General features: G+C 30.7%; 2 protein-coding genes across 3 annotated transcripts in view; one reads left to right on the top strand and one right to left on the bottom strand.

Annotated features, from left to right (window-relative positions):
* The window catches only part of LOC101887638 (major facilitator superfamily domain-containing protein 6), a 53731-nt gene that overhangs the window by 5132 nt on the left and 29060 nt on the right, over positions 1-19539 (top strand). The window lies entirely within an intron of this gene.
* On the bottom strand, positions 1392-18309 carry LOC101887461 (transferrin). The gene is made up of 4 exons (XM_005185311.4): positions 17759-18309; positions 3353-3720; positions 2984-3286; positions 1392-2922 (listed from the first exon to the last, which is right to left on the bottom strand). The coding sequence occupies exons 1-4, from the start codon at positions 17847-17849 to the stop codon at positions 1546-1548; spliced, it is 2139 nt and encodes a 712-aa protein (XP_005185368.1). The 5' UTR covers positions 17850-18309; the 3' UTR covers positions 1392-1545.

Below are 19539 nucleotides of genomic sequence, written 5' to 3'. Positions count from 1 at the left end.
AAGAGGTCTCTGAGGCTTTACTCCCATACTCTGGCGTAAAATATCACTTTTTACCTACTTGGGCGCCAAATTGCTAGAAAAGAAGGTGCTTTCGACTAAGGAGTCTCTGGGGCTTTACTCCCATACTCTGGCTTAAAATATCACTTTTTACCTACTTGGGCGCCAAATTGCTAGAAAAGAAGGTGATTTCTCCTAAGGAGACTCTGGGGCTTTACTCCCAAAAGTATACACCTAAGAGGTCTCTGAGGCTTTACTCCCATACTCTGGCGTAAAATATCACTTTTTACCTACTTGGGCGCCAAATTGCTAGAAAAGAAGGTGCTTTCGACTAAGAGTCTCTGGGGCTTTACTCCCATACTCTGGCTTAAAATATCACTTTTTACCTACTTGGGCGCCAAATTGCTAGAAAAGAAGGTGATTTCTCCTAAGGAGACTCTGGGGCTTTACTCCCAAAAGTATACACCTAAGAGGTCTCTGAGGCTTTACTCCCATACTCTGGCGTAAAATATCACTTTTTACCTACTTGGGCGCCAAATTGCTAGAAAAGAAGGTGCTTTCGACTAAGGAGTCTCTGGGGCTTTACTCCCATACTCTGGCTTAAAATATCACTTTTTACCTACTTGGGCGCCAAATTGCTAGAAAAGAAGGTGATTTCTCCTAAGGAGACTCTGGGGCTTTACTCCCATACTCTGGCGTAAAATAACACTTTTTACCTACTTGGGCGCCAAACTGCTAGAAAAGAAGGTGATTTCTCCTAAGGAGACTCTGGGGCTTTACTCCCAAAAGTATACACCTAAGAGGTCTCTGAGGCTTTACTCCCATATTCTGGCGTAAAATATCACTTTTTACCTACTTGGGCGCCAAACTGCTAGAAAAGAAGGTGATCTCACCTAAGGAGTCTCTGGGGCTTTACTCCCAAAGGTATACACCTAAGAGGTCTCTGAGGCTTTACTCCCATACTCTGGCGTAAAATATCACTTTTTACCTACTTGGGCGCCAAATTACTAGAAAAGAAGGTGCTTTCGACTAAGGAGTCTCTGAGGCTTTATTCCCAAAAGTATACATCTAAGAGGTCTCTGAGGCTTTACTCCTATACTTTGGCGTAAAATATCACTTTTTGCCTACTTGGGCGCCAAATTGCTAGAAAAGAAGATGAGCTCACCTATGGAGTCTCTGGTGCTTTACTCCCATACTCTGGCGTGAAATATCACTTTTTACCAACTTGGGCGCCAAATTGCTAGAAAAGAAGGTGCTTTCGACTAAGGAGTCTCTGGGGCTTTACTCCCATACTCTGGCGTAAAATATCACTTTTACCTACTTGGGCGCCATTTTAAGGCTGCCAGAAAAGGATGTGATTTCTCGCCTATGGAAAAAATATAAAAAAATATAAGTTCCGAAAATGAAAAATCATTAATTTTTTTTATTCTTAAACTTAAACAATAATATCACAATAATTTAAAGAAATACAAAGGCATGACTAATGACTATTTTTGTTAAAAAAAAGTAAAAAATTATTTTAAGTTATTGGATCTCCAAAAACAAAAATTATCTCATATTCCAAATGGCCATTAAACTTATGGCCACAAGGACCAGTAGGCTAAAGCCTGATACACTTGACGCCGCACTTTCCAAGGTATTCACATATTTCTCTTGTATATAATTTTGGAAAATCTCCTCCATCAGCCGGTCATTGTGATCCCGCTTCAGATCATAGATACCCTTCAAGCCATCAGTTTGGTCACGGAAAATCACATCGTTTTTCTTATCAAAAATGCCGTACATGGTAAATGGCCGGGTATCAGATTTGTAGGCCTTGCCAAAGAGTGCATCAATGTCTCTCAGGGAATTGTGGATTTCATTAATGCGGGTGGGTGAACTGTCATGGGTCATAATGTGACCCCGCGTGGTCCAGTGCAGATAGCAGTACTCAAATTTGGATCCTCTGGCATTGCCACCATAGGGACAAAGGACCTTAAAGGATTTGTGTTGGGTCTGCGGCAGCCATGCCGAGGTAAGATTACCAACTGTGTATTTCTTGTAAATATCCGAACTGAGGAAGGCCACATCTCCCTTTTCGGCCAGGCATCGTAGGGCTCCTTCATCGCCCTGATACTGCTGGGGGCATTTGTGTGAGGAATGAGGTTCCCAGAGACATGACTCACGATGGAAGAACTTGTGCATGGACATGGGTGTGTGGGTCCTATTGTGCAGGGCCTCAAGGACAGATAAATAGGCTGGGCCCTCAAAGGAGGGTAGACAAGCCTTGGCCCCTTTCAAATCGGCAAATGTTTCAAACTTCGCATCCTTGTGGACCACGGCAATGGTAACATAACGCTCATGCATATCCTGAGAGAACTCAAAGAGCACCGGTTTCAAATTATAGTCCCTTTGGGCCTGTACACGATGTTCATGGTCCACCAATACCACATCGGCTGCCCGGAATTTTATGTCATCCATGCAAGAGTCTAAATTGGTGGATCTTACGCACTGGATATTCGGTTGTACACCATAGACCTGGGAGGCCTCCTGCATCCAGGAACACTTGATGTGCTGTATAATCGAGGTGGTACAAAAGACAATGGAGCGCGGTGGATTACATTCAGGGAAGCTGTAGGCACTTTGAAAGGCAGGAGCTTGGTCCAAATAATCATCAATGGGTATGACATTATCCAGGGGGACAATATCCACATGGAAGTTCTCCAATAGGCTGAGCAAGGCATTTTGCCAGCTATTCGGAGTGTCGTGGTTTAGGCCCGTCACAAGATTTTGTACCTGGGCGGCATGGCTGCGGCGGGCCGCAATCACCGGCCAGGGTTTGGCAACCCAGACACAGGGTTTGGTGGAGTTGATGGGCTGCAAATGGCCTTCGGCACACAGAAAGCTATATTCCGAGGGTTCAGCCTGTTTGGGCAGGCCGGTGAGCTGGAAGGCAAGGCGTCAACATCAGTTATTGAATTTTGAAAAACAAACACCTCCAACTTACCCCAAAATGACTGCGCACATCATCCAGCCTAGCCCAGGCCACATTACCGCCACCACTGGTCAAACAATAGAGGGCTCCACGCCTACCCCAGTGCTTATCGCCCACATCACAACGATACGAATCGTAACACATTTGACACAGCGAAGGATAACGGCTCTTTAGCTGGCGATCTTGTTTGGGATCGGGCACCCATGGGCCTGCCTTACAGCTGGGGCCAAAGAAATGGGCCGCTGACCTTATGCGATCTTCGGTAATGGAGATATCCGGATCACACGACTTGGTGACCATGGTCGATTCGAAATACTGGAAAGAGAAAGTAAATAGCTCTATTATTTCAACTCCTGTTTGGGAGATTTTCGCCATACTCACATTTGCCAACACCTCGGTCCAGTGGTTACCCAAAGCATAGCCAGGATGACACAACTTCGAGCCACGCAAATCATGTATGCTATGAATCTCGGCCTCATTGTCCACCACGGCTACAACTTCATACTCGAAGGGAGAGCTATGCGAGCGTAGCTCACTTGTTACCAAAATTTCCACACTTGCCCATCGGGCAGCCACCAAATCTTCAGAAGTCAGCACTCCGAAATGGGCTGTACCCTTGTGTATCCTTCGTACACAATCCAAACGATCCACACCCACCACACATTCCATGTTCGTTTGAGCCTCTAGAATGGGACAGAATTTGGGAGTTTTGCGATAGGCACCTAGCGATTCCACAATGCAGACACGTACTGGAAAAACGAGAGAGAGCGGAGGGAGAGAGGGTGGTTAGTAAAAATATAAAAAAAAAGGGAAAAATAAATATTCTTTCCGGTAGAAAAAGGTCCTTGTAAATTGAGGTTTATTTTTTCCAAAAAAAAAATTGTCCGGAAATGTTTTTTTCAAGGCTAAAGGTGTCTGGGAACTGAAACCCTGAATTCAAACGTTACCTTACTTCAAGAATATTTTATTATATCCTCCATAATGGGATGGGAGTTATATTAAGTTTGTCATTCCATTTCTAGGTTGATAGAATTTTACTCAGATGTGTGTTAGGTCTACAGGACTGTGGGTATTGAAAATGGGCCAAGTAGGTCCACGTTTTGGTATAGGCCCCATATAACTGTACCGAGAGATTAAAGGTTTTTTTTTTGTATTTTAGGTATAAATTTCAAACTTGAAATTTAAAGTTCCTAATGGGTACTAGATTCTATGACAAAAAATTGCATCTGCAGGTCCACGTTTTGGTGTAGCCCCCATATAACTGTACCGAGAGATTAAAGGTTTTTTTTTTTGTATTTTAGGTATAAATTTCAAACTTGAAATTTAAAGTTCCTAATGGGTACTACATCCTATGGCAGAAAATTGTCTGTGCAGGTCCAGGTTTGCGTATAGCTCCCATATAACGGTACCTCCCTATATTCGGCATTTTGGTGATTTTAGCGATATTATTCAGCAGAATTGTCTCAAACTTTGTATTGTAAGTTCCTAATGGATACTACAGCCTATGACAGAAAATTGTCTGTGCAGGTCCACGTTTTCGTATAGCCCCCATATAACGGTACCTCCCGATATTCGGCATTTTGATGTTTGTAACGACATTAATCACCGGAATATTTTCAAATTTCGTATTTGATGTTCCTAATAGGTACTACATCCTATGACAGAAAATTGCATATGCAGGTCCAGGTCTTCGTATAGCTCCCATATAACGATACCTCCCTATTTTCGGTATTTTGGTGATTTAAGCGACATTATTCACCGGAATTGTTTTAAATTTGGTATATGAAGTTCGTAATGGATACTACAGCCTATGATAGAAAATTGTCTGTGCAGGTCCAGGTCTTCGTATAGCCCCCATATAACGATACCTCCCTATTTTCGGAATTTTGGTGATTTAAGCGACATTATTCGCCAGAATTATTTTAAATTTCGTATTGTAAGTTCGTAATGGGTGCCACAGTCTGTGACAGAAAATTATCTATGCAGGTCCAGGTCTTCGTATAGCCCCCATATAATGGTACCTCCCTATATTCGGTATTTTGGTAATTTTAGCGATATTATCCAGCGGAATTGTCTCAAATTTCGTATTCTAAGTTCGTAATAGGTTCCACAGCCTATGACAGAAAATTATCTGTGCAGGTCCAGATTTTCGTATAGCCCCCATATAACAGTACCTCCATATATTCGGCATTTTTATGATTTTAGCGATAATATCCACCGGAATTGTCTGAAATTTCGTATTTTTAGTTCGAAATGGGCGCCAAAGTCTGTGACAAAAAATTGCATATGCAAGTCCAGGTCTTCGTATAGCCCCAATATAACGGCACCCCGCGATATTCGATATTTTGATGCTTTTAGCGACACTATTCACCGGAATTGTTTCAAATTTTGTATTTGAATAACGTAATGCCATATGAGAAAAAAAAACGGTAAACATATCGAATATAGGGAGATTCGTTATTTTTATGATTTCCGTAGCAGTATTTTTGAACGATTTTTTTTTTAAATTTGCAAATTCCTTCCAAGTGGTGGATGGTATTCAAAGTTGGGTCCGGTCGAATAATTTTTTTTTCACTTGTTATTTTTTTATTTTATTTTATTTATTTTTTTATATACTTATTTTTATTTTAGTTTCTTTTTATAAAAAAAAATATTTCATATATATAAAAATATATATTTTTTATAAAAAAATATCTTTTATATTATGACCTTAAGGTAATCCCTTTCAGAACCCTGAATAAAATCGTGGTCTTCCTATAAATAATTTTTATTTTTTTTTAAATTCAAATCCAATCCCCAAAATATTTTTCTATCTTACATTTTGATGTGACACGGGAACATCTGTTTTTATTTTTTTTTTGTTTTTTATACACTTGGCGATTACCTTAAAAAAACCACACATCTTTTAAGCTCACCGCTTAAAAAAAAATTATTCAAAACATTGGGATTATTAATCATTATTTCAATTGTCTTGTTAAATAATGGGTCATTGAATTATTCAGCACGAGCAGTAAGCCCCAAACTCACTTTTTGCAAAACAAAAAAACAAAAAAAATATTAATAATAATAATAAATAAAATAACACAAGCTTAAGAAGACAACAGAAATTAATTAAAACGATTTTTTTGGACTTTAAATAATAACCAGAACAAGAAAAGTAAGAAAAGGCAATTCCAGATACCAACAGAGACTTCAATATCAAATTTGAGGATTCCAGCCTTATACCTTGACCAAATACCAAATTAAATATCATTTAGTACTTTTCGACCAACTATAGTACGCATTTCGGAAAACACTTCCATATCTCATTCCCAGATACCAACAGAGATCTCAATGTCATATTTCGGGATTTCTGCTCTATTCTTTCACCCAATACTAAATTTAGTACCATTCAGTACATTTTTCACAATTATCGTACACATTTCCAAACCCACCTCCATATCTTAACCACACACACCAACAGTGGCATCCATATCAAATTTGAGGATTCCAGCCCTATTCCTTCACCGAATAACAAATTTAGTACTATTTAGTACTTTTCCCACAATTATAATGCACATTTTCAAAATCACCACCATTTCTCAACCCTAAACACCAACAGCGACCTCAATTACGGACTTATCCATTCCCTTGAGGATTTCGGACTTATCCCTTCACCCAATACCCGATTTAGTAACATACAGTACCTTTCGTACAATTGTGGAACACATTTCCAAAACATTTCAGAATTTTACACATCTCTAAAAAAAACTCCAATTTTGGACCTCAATATCAAATTTCGGGATTCCAGCTCTTTCTCTTTAGCCAATACATTTTTAGCCAATTTAGTACCACTTAGTACTTTTCCGCCAAATTTCAAACACCAACGCTATCATTAATTTTAATATCAAATTTCAGAATGTTATCCCCATCCCTTTAACCTAGACCAAATTTAGTACCAGTTACAGTACAGTTTACACACATAGCACACATTTCCAAAATCTCCTGCATATATTAAACTTACTATCTAACCTTGATTCTCATATCAAATTTCAAGTTTTAAGCTCTATCCGTTCACATAATACCAATTGTTGCCATTTCAGAAGATTAGACCTAATTTACAACTTTTGGTAACCTTAATGTTCGTATTACCAAAAATCCTTCAGTATATCTATTCTGCACTACATCAATGACTCTCATTCAAAATTTCAAAATTCTAGCTCATTCCGTTTGTCCAATACAAAGTATTCGGTTTTTAGCACTTTTCGTACCATTTTAGTATGAATTTCCAATCACCCAGCCCTCGTGACTCTCGTGTAAAATTTCAAGATTCTAGCTTCAAACGTTTTGTCTGTTCGCTGAATCTTAGTCAGTAAGTTATTCCACTATATATCAAAATAATGTTCAAAAGTGAACTTTTCAATATTTTTTTGAATCCAAAAATATTAATAATTATACATATATAAAAAACCCGATAATTAATATTATTAAATAATCCACAATTAAGCAATATGCTCCAAAAAATATTTAAAAAAATCGAAAATTATTAACAGACTCTGGAAAATTAAAAAAAAAACAATTTCAGGGTCTCCGGAAAATATTTTTAAAAACAATCTCAGGAAAATATTTTTAAAAAATCCGCGATTATTAAAAGTCTCGGAAAATATTAAAAAAAGAATCCACGATTCCTTAAAAATATTTTTAATAAAACCACGATTATTAATAGTCTCCGAAAGATAGTTTTTAAAAAATCCACGATTATTTTGAGTCCCTTAAAAGTTTTTTTTTTAAAAAAGTCCACGATTATTAATGGTCTCCGAAAGATATTTTTTAAAAAATCTACGATTATTAACAGACTCCAAAAAATATTTTTAAAAAATCCAAAATAAATAAGAGTCTCCGGAATTGTTTTTTTTTTTAAATCCACAATTATTAATGGTCTCCTGAAAGTATTATCAAAAAATCCATGATTATTTAAGTCCCTTAAAAATATTTTTAAAAAAATTTGCGATTATTGTAAGTTTCTTAAAAATGTTTTTTTTTAAAAATCCACGATTATTTTATGCCCCTAGAAAATATTTTTTAAAACTCCACAATATTTTAAAAAATATTGAAAAAATCCACCATTATTTTAAGTCCTTTAAATATATTTAAAAACATGATTATTTTAAGACCGTTAAAAATATTTTTAAAAAATCCACTATTATTTTAATTCTCCCAAAATATAAAAAACCTACGATTAATTTAAGACCCATAATTTTTTTTTTAAATCACTGATTATTTTATGTCCCTTAAAAATATGTTTCGTAACCTTAAAGTTCGTATTATTAAATATCCTTTGGTATATCTATCCCGCACTACATCAGTGACTCTTATTTCAAATTTCAGAATTCCAACTAAATCCGTTTGTCCAATAAAAAGTATTCAATTTGTAGTACATTTTAGTATATTTCGTCCCCTTGTAATAGCCCTCGTGACTCTCGTGTAAAATTTCAAGATTCTAGCTTCAAACGTTTTGTCTGTTCGCTGAATCTCATTCAGTAAGTTATTGCACTATATTTCAAAATGTTCAAAAATGAACTTTTCAATAATTTTTTGAATTCAAAATTATTAATAATTAAAATAAAAAAAAAACGGTTAATTAATTTTTTAAATAATCCATGATTAAGTAATATATACTCTGAAATAATATTAAAAAAACTACGATTATTAACAGACTCTGGAAAATTTTTAAAAACAATCTCAGGTTCTCAGGAAAATATTTTTAAAAACAATCTCAGGGTATCAGGAAAATATTTTTAAAAATAATCTCAGGGTATCAGGAAAATATTTTTAAAAAACAATCTCAGGGTATCAGGAAATTTTTTTTAAAAAATCCACTATTATTATATGTCTCGGAAAATATTAAAAAAAGGTAGATTTTTTTTATATTTTTATTTTAAGTCCCTTAAAATTTTTTTAATAAATCCACGATTATTATTTTTAAGAAATCCACGATTATTTTGAGTCCCTTAAAATTTTTTTAATAAATCCACGATTATTATTTTTAAGAAATCCACGATTATTTTGAGTCCCTTAAAAGTATTTTTAAAAAGTCCACGATTATAAGTGGTCACCGAAAGTTATTTAAAAAAAAAAAATAACAGACTCCAAAAAAAATTTTTAAAAATCCAAAATAAATAAGAGTCTCCGGATTTTTTTTTAATTAAAAAATCTACAGGTATTAATGGTCTCCTGAAAATAGTATTTAAAAAATCCATGATTATTTAAGTCCCTTAAAAATATTTTTAAAAAATCTGCGATTATTTTAAGTTTTTTAAAAATATTTTTAAAAAGTTTGCGAATATTTCAAGCCCCTAAAAATATTTTTAAAAAGTCCACGATTATTAATGGTCACCGAAAGATATTTTTTAAAATCTTCTATTATTAACAGACTCCAAAAAATATTTTTAAAAAATCCACGATAAATAAGAGTCTCCGGATTTTTTTTTAAAAAATCCACAATTATTAATGGTCTCCTGAAAATATTATTAAAAAGTCAATGATTATTTTAAGACCCTTAGAAATGTTTTTAAAAAATCTGCGATTATTGTAAGTTTCTTAAAAATATTTTTAAAAAATCTGCGATTATTGTAAGTTTCTTAAAAATATTTTTTAAAAATCCACGATTATTTCAAGCCCCTAAAAAATATTTTTTAAAATTCCAAGATATTTAAAAATAAATTAAAAAATCCGCGATTATTTAAGTCCTTTAAATATATTTAAAAAACACGATTATTGTAAGACTGCTAAAAATATTTTTAAAGAATCCACGATTTTTAATAGTCTCGGAAAATATAAAAAAACAATATTATTTTCAAATGTGAACTTTTCTATATTTTTTGAATTCAAAAATATTAATAATTATAATAAAAAAAGCGATAATTAATATTTTTAAATAATCCACGATTAAGTAATATGCTCCGAAATAATATTAAAAAAACTACGATTATTAACAGACTCTGGAAAATTTTTAAAAACAATCTCAGGGTCTCAAGAAAATATTTATAAAAACAATCTCAGGGCCTCAGGAAAATATTTTTAAAAAATCCACGATTATTAAAAGTTTCGGAAAATATTAAAAAAATCCACGGTTATTAATAGTCTCCGAAAGATAGTTTTTAAAAAATCCACGATTATTTTGAGTCCCTTAAAAGTTTTTTTTTTTTTTTTTAAAAAAGTCCACGATTATTAATGGTCTCCGAAAGATATTTTTTAAAAAAATCTACGATTATTAACAGACTCTAAAAAATATTTTTAAAAAATCCAAAATAAATAAGAGTCTCCGGATTTTTTTTAAATCCACAATTATTAATGGTCTTCTGAAAATATTATTAAAAAATCCATAATTATTTAAGTCCCTTAAAAATGTTTTTAAAAAATCTGCGATTATTTTAAGTTTCTTAAATATATTTTTAAAAAATCTGCGATAATTTTAAGTTTCTTAAAAATATTTTTTAAAATTCCACGACATTTTAAAAAATTTAAAAAAAACCACGATTATTTATGTCCTTATTTAAAAAACACGATTATTGTAAGACTGTTGAAAATATTTTTTAAGAATCCACGATTTTTAATAGTCTCGGAAAATATAAAAAAACCCACAATTATTTTAAGTCCCATAAAAATATTTTAAAAAAATCCACGACTATTTTAAGTCTTTTAAAAATATTTTGAAAAAATCCACGTTTAATTTGATTCCTTAAAAAATTTTAAAAAAAATTCGCGATTATTTTAAGTCCCTTAAAAATATTTAAAAAATCCCCGATTAATGGAGGTTTTCGAAAAATATTTTTAAAAAAATTCACAATTATTTTAAGTCCCTTAAAATTGTTTTTAAAAAATCTAAAATTATTTGAAATCTCTTAAAAATATTTTTAATAAAAACACGATTATTTTCAGACCCATAAAAATATTTTTAAAAATCTAATATTTTTAAAAAAATTCACGATTATTTTAAGTCTCTTAAAAATATTTTTAAAAATTCACGATTATTTTAAGTCCCTTAAAATAGTTTTAATAAATCCACGTTTATTTTAAGTCCCATAAATATTTTTAAAAAATCTAAATAAATCTAAAAAATTCATTATTAATTTATAATAATATAATTTTATAAAAAACCCACGATTATTTTAACACCCTTAAAGTATTTTTAAAAAATCACAGATTATTTTAAGTTCCTTAAAAATATTTTTAATAAATCCACGTTTATTTTAAGTCCCATAAAAATATTTTTAAAAAATCTAATATTTTTAAAAAATTCACTATTAATTTAATTCTCGGAAAATATAAAAAACCCACGATTATTTTAGGACCCTTAAAGTATTTTTAAAAAATCACAGATTATTTTAAGTCCCTTAAAAATATTTTTAATAAATCCACATTTATTTTAAGTCCCATAAAAATATTTTTAAAAAATCTAATATTTTTAAAAAAAAATTCACGATTATTTTAAGTCTCGGAAAATATAAAAAAGCCCACGATTATTTTAAGACCTTTAAAATATTTTTACAAAATTCACCGATTATTTTAAGTCAATTAAAAATATTTTTAGAAAAAATCTAATATTATATAGAAAAAATCTAATATTTTTTAAAAATCTAATATTTTTAAAACATCTAATATTTTTAAAAAAATCTAATATTTTTAAAAAATCCACGATTATTTTGAGTCTAAAAATATTTTAAAGAAATCCACGATTATTATTTTAAGTCCCCTAAAAATATTTTTAAAAAAATCCACGTTTTCTTTGATTCCTTAAAAAATATTAAAAAAAATCGCGATTATTTTGAGTCCCTTAAAAATATTTAAAAAAAAATCCCCGATTAATGAAGGTTTCCGAGAAATATTTAAAAAAAACTCACGATTATTTTAAGTCCCTTAAAAATATTTTTAAAAATTCACGATTATTTTAAGCCCCTTAAAAATATTTTTTAAAAATCTATTATTGCCTGAAAATATTTTTAAAAAATCCACGATAATTAAAAGTCTCGGAAAAATATTTTTAAAAAATCCACGATAATTAAAAGTTTCGGAAAAATATTTTTTAAAAATCCACGATAATTAAAAGTCTCGGAAAAATATCTTTAAAAAATCCACGATTATAGATTTTCAAAAATAAAATTTAATATTTTATTTTCTTATTCTTGTTCCTCTTACTTTTCTTCTTCTACCGGTTCTTTTCAGCCGGATATATTTTACAAAATTTACGACTTTGCATTACAACTCAATGTTGAACGTAAAAACCGGTTCAATATTTCACATAAAATTTACATCCTTGGTTGGTCAAGTTAACAGAGATGGCTGCTGTGGCAGAGCTGAATTTTTGCTGAGAAGATTTTCTACAACAAATTGTTGTTATCCTTGAAATTGTCATTGAAAGAATGGGATATGTAAAGAACATATTCTCTGATTTTAATACGCATTGAAATCAAAAAAAAAAAAAAACCTGAGAAACAAAAAAAAACTCTTTGTAACTGGTGCCACAGGTTGAAGAAGAAGGCAAAAGAATCGAAGTGAAGACCGAAACATTAATCAATTGGAGATGGGGTTTCTTTTATTGTGGAATATTTTTTTGGAAATTAAATAGAAAATTTATCAAGTTTTTTTTTTCAATATTAAAATCCCACCTTTCTCCCTCACATATTGCCCTTTTTACCCTCTAATCTTTAACTCATTTTTCAATATCTTAATAATAATCTTGTCACTTTTGTTAGCTAATGACAGATAATCATCAGTTTTTTTTTTTCGAATAACATTCATCTTTATGTAAATTGAAATTTTTAATAAGCCAACTAATGACCCGGCCAGTGATTACATTCAAAATCCCATTGGCTATTCAACACCTCCACCACCCCACTTCAATACCTCAAAAATAATGCACAAAACCCCAATGGCTTCGACGTCACTAAAAATAATGGGGGCCAGTGACTCATCAGCGGTTTGGAAAACCAGCCGCATTCACTTGAACTATAAAGCAGAGAAGACGCCCAGAGAGAGATAAAAAATCCCCCGCTTTATTAATAAACAAGAATACAAAATACCCCCTTAAGTCCCCTCCTCTCCCCTCCAATGCAAAACTAAAAATCAAAAAACGTGTTAACGTATTTTCAAGGCCAATTCGCACAGAAATCTTTTTTTTTTTTTTTGTTTTGTTTTTGGTTCGAATACTAAAATTTCAATGTAGAACTACTTGTCCTACAAGTAGTCATCATAGCTGGGGACGAAAAAAAAAATCTTGTTTTATTTTAATGGCAATATATGAAGAGCCAGACAGAAATATATACATTCAAGTGGAGGGAGGGTTAAGCCCTCCTCATGTAGGTATTAATTGCTGTTGAAGATGAAAAAAAAAATTCAAACATATGATCATAATCGATGGAACATGGAGCCGCATCGGAGATTAATTTTTGCAGCAGGGTTTGTATTTTTTTTTTTTTTTTGAAGTTGTACTTGAGGATCTGCCAATCATGAAGAAGGTCCCCTAATGAAGCATAGCACGAAAAAAAAAATAAAATAAAAACTGAAAACAAAAACAGCGAATACAAGTATTTTTGATTAGCCCAACATTGTTGCGAGATTTAATTGTATTTTAGCGGTAACTGACGTTTGAAATTTCAACGGCAATTCCTTTGAGATCAAGAGCGTAGATCTCGATAACAGATATTTTTAAGGTCGGCCATGAATTGATTGAAATTTAAATTTTTTGAGTCCATATTTTTTTTTTAATTTATTATTTATTTAATTTTATTCCTGTAAGGAAAACAATGGGAATTTGAGATGGGAAGGCTTCCCAACCGATATTCTATTTTTTTAACCACAATCGTCATTCGTAACTTGCTCAACCTAGGATGAAAATTTTATCAAAATTTTAAACCGGTTTTGAAGTCCAACATTGAGTTGTAAAACAAAGCAGTGAATTTTTGTAATATATTGTAGTATTCTTTTAAGCAGACAGAAGAAGAAGAACAACAAGAAAAGAAAATATAATAATTTATTTTTTTTTTAATTTAATGTTGATTTGTTACATAATATTTTTTCAAAAGCCTTAGTGTGGATTTTTTAAGAACATTTCATTCAGACCAAAAGACATGGATTTCTAAACAATATTTTAAAGGGACATTCAATCGTCGCAGATTTGAAAAAAATATATTTTTAAAGGGCATGAACAATCCTGATTTTTTTAAATATTTTTTTTTATAATATTTTAAAGGGCTATAGATTTTTTTCTACTTCAAGGACTGTTATGTATTGTAAGTCTTAAATAACAAATTTGAAACAATTTTGTGCGAAAATGAGGCCAGATTCATAAAAATACGGAATATTGGCAGGTATCGTTATATGGAAGCAGTGGACTAATAGGACTATATTCTGACATCGGTGATAGAGCCTATTATGATATAGAAATTAAAAAAAAAAAAAAACATGGCACAATATTTGACCCTGAAATCTTTTAAATACCGACTATCTGTTGCATGGGCGCTATAGGAAAATTAGACAATGTGGGTCCACAGGAGGTAAGTTTAAATTTTAGCAAAATTTAAAATAATTTTGTAAAAAAATGTGGTTTAAATAATCAAAATACCATAGGCATGTGATTAGGCTGGGTTTTTTTTAAAATTCGTACTAAAAGGATACGAAAAGTACCAAAATGTACCAAAATTTTAATACTTTGTATTGAACGCGAAATGAGCTACAATTATGAAATACAGAATACGAGTAACTGACGGATGGATGCAGGATAGATGTTCCAAAAGTTTTTCGGAAATTCGAACTTTAAGGTTACGAAAAGCTCTAAAATAGTACAAATTCTAAAATGGTACCTTTGGAATGGATAGAGCTAAAACCTTGAAATTTTGTATGAGAATTGAGGTTGGTAGGAGGTATGATAAATGAAAGATGATTATTGAAATATGTACTAAGTGTGCGAACTGTACTAAATGGTACTTAATATGGAACAGTATACCTTAGTGTTTTTTTATACACTCCACCTTGGAAACGAGGGTATATTAACTTTGTCATTCCGTTTGTAACATCCTTAAATATTCGTCTTAGACCCCATAAAGTATATATATTCATAATCAGCATAAAATTCTAAGTCGATTTAACGATGTCCGTCTGTCTGTCTGTCCGTCTGTCTGTTGAAATCACGATACAGCCCACATTATTTGACGTAGAGCGCCAAAATTTAGCAGAGCTATTTGCATTGTGTCTAGGATGGTTGGTATTGAAAATGAGATATATCGGTCCACGTTCTGGTATAGTCCCCATATAACGGTACCTCCCGATATTCGGTATTTTGATGATTTATGCCACATTTTTTCACGGATTTGTCAGGAAATTGGTATTTGTAGGTCATAACAGGTCCCTGAGCGTGTGGCAAAACATTGCATGTATAGGTCCACGTTGTGGTATAGCCCCCATATAAAAGTACCTCCCGATATTCGGTATTTTAGTTTTTTTTGCCACATTTTTTCACGGATTTGTCTAAAAATTGGTATTTGTGGGTCATAATGGTTTCCAGCTCCGGTGGCGAAACATTGCATGCATGGGTCCATGATTTGATATAGCCCCCATATAACGGTACATCCCGATATTTATGGTTTTTGTCACATTTTTTCACTGATTTGTCTAAAAATTGGTATTTGTGGGTCATAATGGGTCCTAGTTAGTGTAGCGAAACATTGTAATTATAGGTCTACGTTTTGGTATAGCCCCCATATAACGGTACCTAACGATATTCGGTAATTTAATGGTTTTTGCCACATTTCTTCTAATGTTTAGGGTAAAAGCCTAAGGTGGAGGGTATTAAAAGTTTGGCCCGGCCGAACTTAATGTTTTTTTACTTGTTTTTTTTTTTTTTTTTAATTAGGTATTGTGTTTGTGATGAAGAAGTAATTAGAGACTATTAATAATCTGGGATTTTTAAAAAAAATAATTTTCGGAAACTATTGATAATCGTGGACTTTCTAAAAATACTTTTCGGAGACTATTAATGATGGTGGATTTTTTTGAGATATTTTCCGAGATTTTTAATAATCGTGGATTTTTTTAAAAAATTTTCAAGAGAGTATTAATAATCGTAGATTTTTTTTTTAATATTTCTTCGGAGACTATCAATAATTGTGGATTAAAAAAAAATTTTTTTCAAAGATATTCAATAATAGTGGATTTTTTTAAAATATTTTTCGAAACTTTTAATAATCTTGGATTTTTTTTAAAAAAATATTTTCAGGAGACCATTAATAATCGTAGATTTTTTTTTAAATATTTTTAGGTGACCCTTAGTAATTTTGGATTTTTTAAAAATATTTTCCTGAGACTCTTAGCAATCTTGGTTTTTTAAAAATATATTCCAGGGTCTGTTAATAATTGTAGATTTTTTAAAAATATTTTTTTCGAAACCTATTAAAAATCGTGGATCTTTCAATAAATTTTAGGAGAGTTTTAATAATCTTGAATTTTTTAAAAATATTTTCCGGAGACTCCTGGATTTTTTTGTAAATATTTTTACGGAACTATTAATAGTCATGCATTTTTAAAAATATTTTTCGGGGTCTGTTAATAATCGTAGATTTTTATTTTTTTTTTTTTTTGCAGAGATAATAATAATAATAAAATATAATTAAAAATATTATATAATAAAGGTTATTAACTTTGTTATAAAATATTTTTAATTAATAATTTTATTAATTATTAATAATAATAATTTTAATAATTTTAAAACCACAATTATAATTATAGATATAAAAAATTAATTTTCGAAGGCAGTTTATATTTTTTTTTTATTTTTTTATATTTTTTTATATTTTCCTTTTTAGAATAAAATTCCTATAAGTTATGTGGAGCATAATTTTTGCAAGTTCTTTTTTACTAGTAGAACTTTCCAATTTTTATTTTTTTATATTTTTTTTAATTTTAATTTTTTATAATTTTTTTTTTATATTTCCTTTTCAGAATAAAATTCCCATAAATTATGTGGAGCATAATTTTTTCAAGTTTTTTTTTACTGATAGAAATTTCCAATTTGCCAAATCGATCTGGCAAATTGATTAGATTTATAAATAACCCAAAATATATTCTCAAAATAAATTTAAAATTCAAATTTCTCAAACAAAAAAATAAAACGATTTGCGAATTTTAAACCGGCTGTCTGCCAGATGCTCAACTGGTCAAAGCGAATGGGTCACAAGGGAATCTGACAAAATCTGACTTCTCAATAATTTATCTTCGTTAGAAGTCTATGTCATATTTATTTATAAATTCAAGATAAACTCTTTTAATTATTTTTTTTAATTAATTTTTTCATAAGTTTTCGTGCTAGCAACATAAATATTGGTAAACCCCATATTTCTGTTTTTTCTGGTTTTATTTTTTTTCTAAATTTTCAAACTGTATTTTTTTTATAAATGTCCGTGCTTAGAATATGGGGTTTACCAAAATTCTTGAGCAGATTTTGAATTTTTTAAATCCCATTTTCAATAATTACCAGATTTAAAATATGTATAGGGTTTACCAACGTTCTTTAGCCGGTTTTGGCTCAGAAGAACTTTTTTTTTTCCAAATGAGACAATAACTAAACTAGTTTTCCCCTTCCCCCATGGAAACCATAAAAACTGAGCCTAACAGATAGCAATTTCAATATTTTCAAGGTCATTACATTGTAAAGCGGAACAAGTTAGATATCACAAAGTTCAGATATTTTTAATCTCAAAAATATTATTAAATTTCGTAAAAAAAAAAAAATTCTCTGAAAAATTCCCAACTTACATTTCCCATCATCGGGTATTTCCGCAGCTTTTCCATACGCCTGCCACAATATTGATAACACCAACGAAATAAAAATGATTTTAAATTCCATGATAATTGAGGGGGTAAATTGTTTACTTTCAAAACGTTTTAATAATCACTTTTCTCAATTTTTTATTTTATTTATTAACCAGCTTACTGGTTTCAATATTTTTTTGAAATATTATTGACTCCTCTTCACTTATTATTTGTTGCTTTTATTTTATGATTATTAATATTTATATTTATTTTTTTGTTTTAATTGCAATTGCCCAGAGTAATTATCGAAATTACTATCACACGGTCTCTCACTCTCTCTTTCTCTCGCCACCACGGTTAATATTTCAAAACTGAATATTCAGTATTTCAAAATTGTTTTTTTACGATTGTTGGCATTGACTCTACCGATAAGACGTTCGAAAATGCTTGTGATGCTCTTGAAAGTCGAGCTTCAACTGAATTCAGAATTTTGTTGGCCGACAAGCTGGTCAATGTTTACATGCGACGAGATTTGCTGCCGCTGCTGTTGGGTGCCGTAGCGTGGTGCCTGGCTTGCTTGGCTTGACTTTTGATGCGAATAAGACAGACAAAAAAAAAAACAAAACAAGAGTATCACCAACCCAAACGCAATCTTATATTCTCGGCTCAACAAACAAATAAACAAAAAATAAGGGAATTACATTTTCCAACAAGAAGACAGAGTGGCCAAGCCATTTTCGGATACTATTAATAATCTGAGATTTTTTTAAAAATATTTTTTTGGAGACTATTAATAATCGGAGATTTTTTAAAGGTATTTTTCCGATACTTTTAATAATCGTGGATTTTTTTATATAAATATTTTCGGAAAATAATAAATAAACTTCGAATAACCGTGGATTTTTTAAAAAGGCTCTTAAGATTCGTGGATTTTTTAAAAAATATTTTCAGGAGACTATTAGTAACCGTCGATTAAAAAAATATATTTTCAGGAGACCATTAATAATTGCGCATTAAAAAAAATATTTTTGGGAGACTATTATTAATTGTAAAATTTTAACAAATATTTTTCGGAGACTTTAATAATTATGGATTTTTTTTTTAATATTTTCAGGAGATTATTGATAATTGGGTATAGTTTTACAAATATTTTTCGAAGACTTTAAATAATCGTGTATTTCTTATAAAAATATTTGTCGGAGACAAATAATCTTATATTTTTTAAAAATATTTTTCGGAGACTCTTAATAATCGCAGATTTTTTAAAAATATTTTTCGGAGACTATAATTGTAGATTTTTTTTAAATATTTTTCGGAGACTATTAATAATCGTGGATTTTTTTTAAAAATATTTTCAAAAGACAATTAACATTCATGGCTTTTTAAAAAATATTTTTTCGTGACTATTTATAATTGTGGATTTTTTAAAAATATATTTTGGAGACCACTAATTCTCATAAATTCTCTAAAAATATTTTCCGAAGATCTATTAATCGTGAGATTTTTAAAAATACTTTTCAAGGACTATCTATAATCGCAATTTTTTTTAAAAATAATAAAAAAGATTTTTAAGGATTATTAAAAATTGTGGATTTTTTTAAAAAATATTTTTAGGAGACTCCTAATAATCGCGGATTTAAAAAAAAAATTAAGGATTATTAAGATTCGTGAATCGTGGATTTTTTAAAAAAATATATTTAAAGATCGCTAATAATCGTGGATTTTTTAAAAAAAATATATTTAAAAATCGCTAATAATCGTAGATATTTTAAGAAATATTTTTA

The sequence above is a fragment of the Musca domestica genome, unplaced genomic scaffold, assembly GCF_030504385.1.
Source record: "Musca domestica strain aabys unplaced genomic scaffold, Musca_domestica.polishedcontigs.V.1.1 37, whole genome shotgun sequence".
NCBI lineage: Eukaryota > Metazoa > Arthropoda > Insecta > Diptera > Muscidae > Musca > Musca domestica.
Note: the sequence above shows the minus strand (reverse complement) of the source record. Positions and strands in the feature narration are given on the sequence as shown.

Excerpts from the sequence above, each read along its gene's own strand:
- LOC101887461 (XM_005185311.4), bottom strand. The coding sequence starts at position 17,849 with ATGGAATTTAAAATCATTTTTATTTCGTTGGTGTTATCAATATTGTGG. Across the intron at positions 3,721-17,758 it reads AATACCCGATGATGGGAAAT|TACGTGTCTGCATTGTGGAA; the intron begins GTAAGTTGGGAA and ends TCGTTTTTCCAG. Across the intron at positions 3,287-3,352 it reads GGACCGAGGTGTTGGCAAAT|TATTTCGAATCGACCATGGT; the intron begins GTGAGTATGGCG and ends TTCTCTTTCCAG.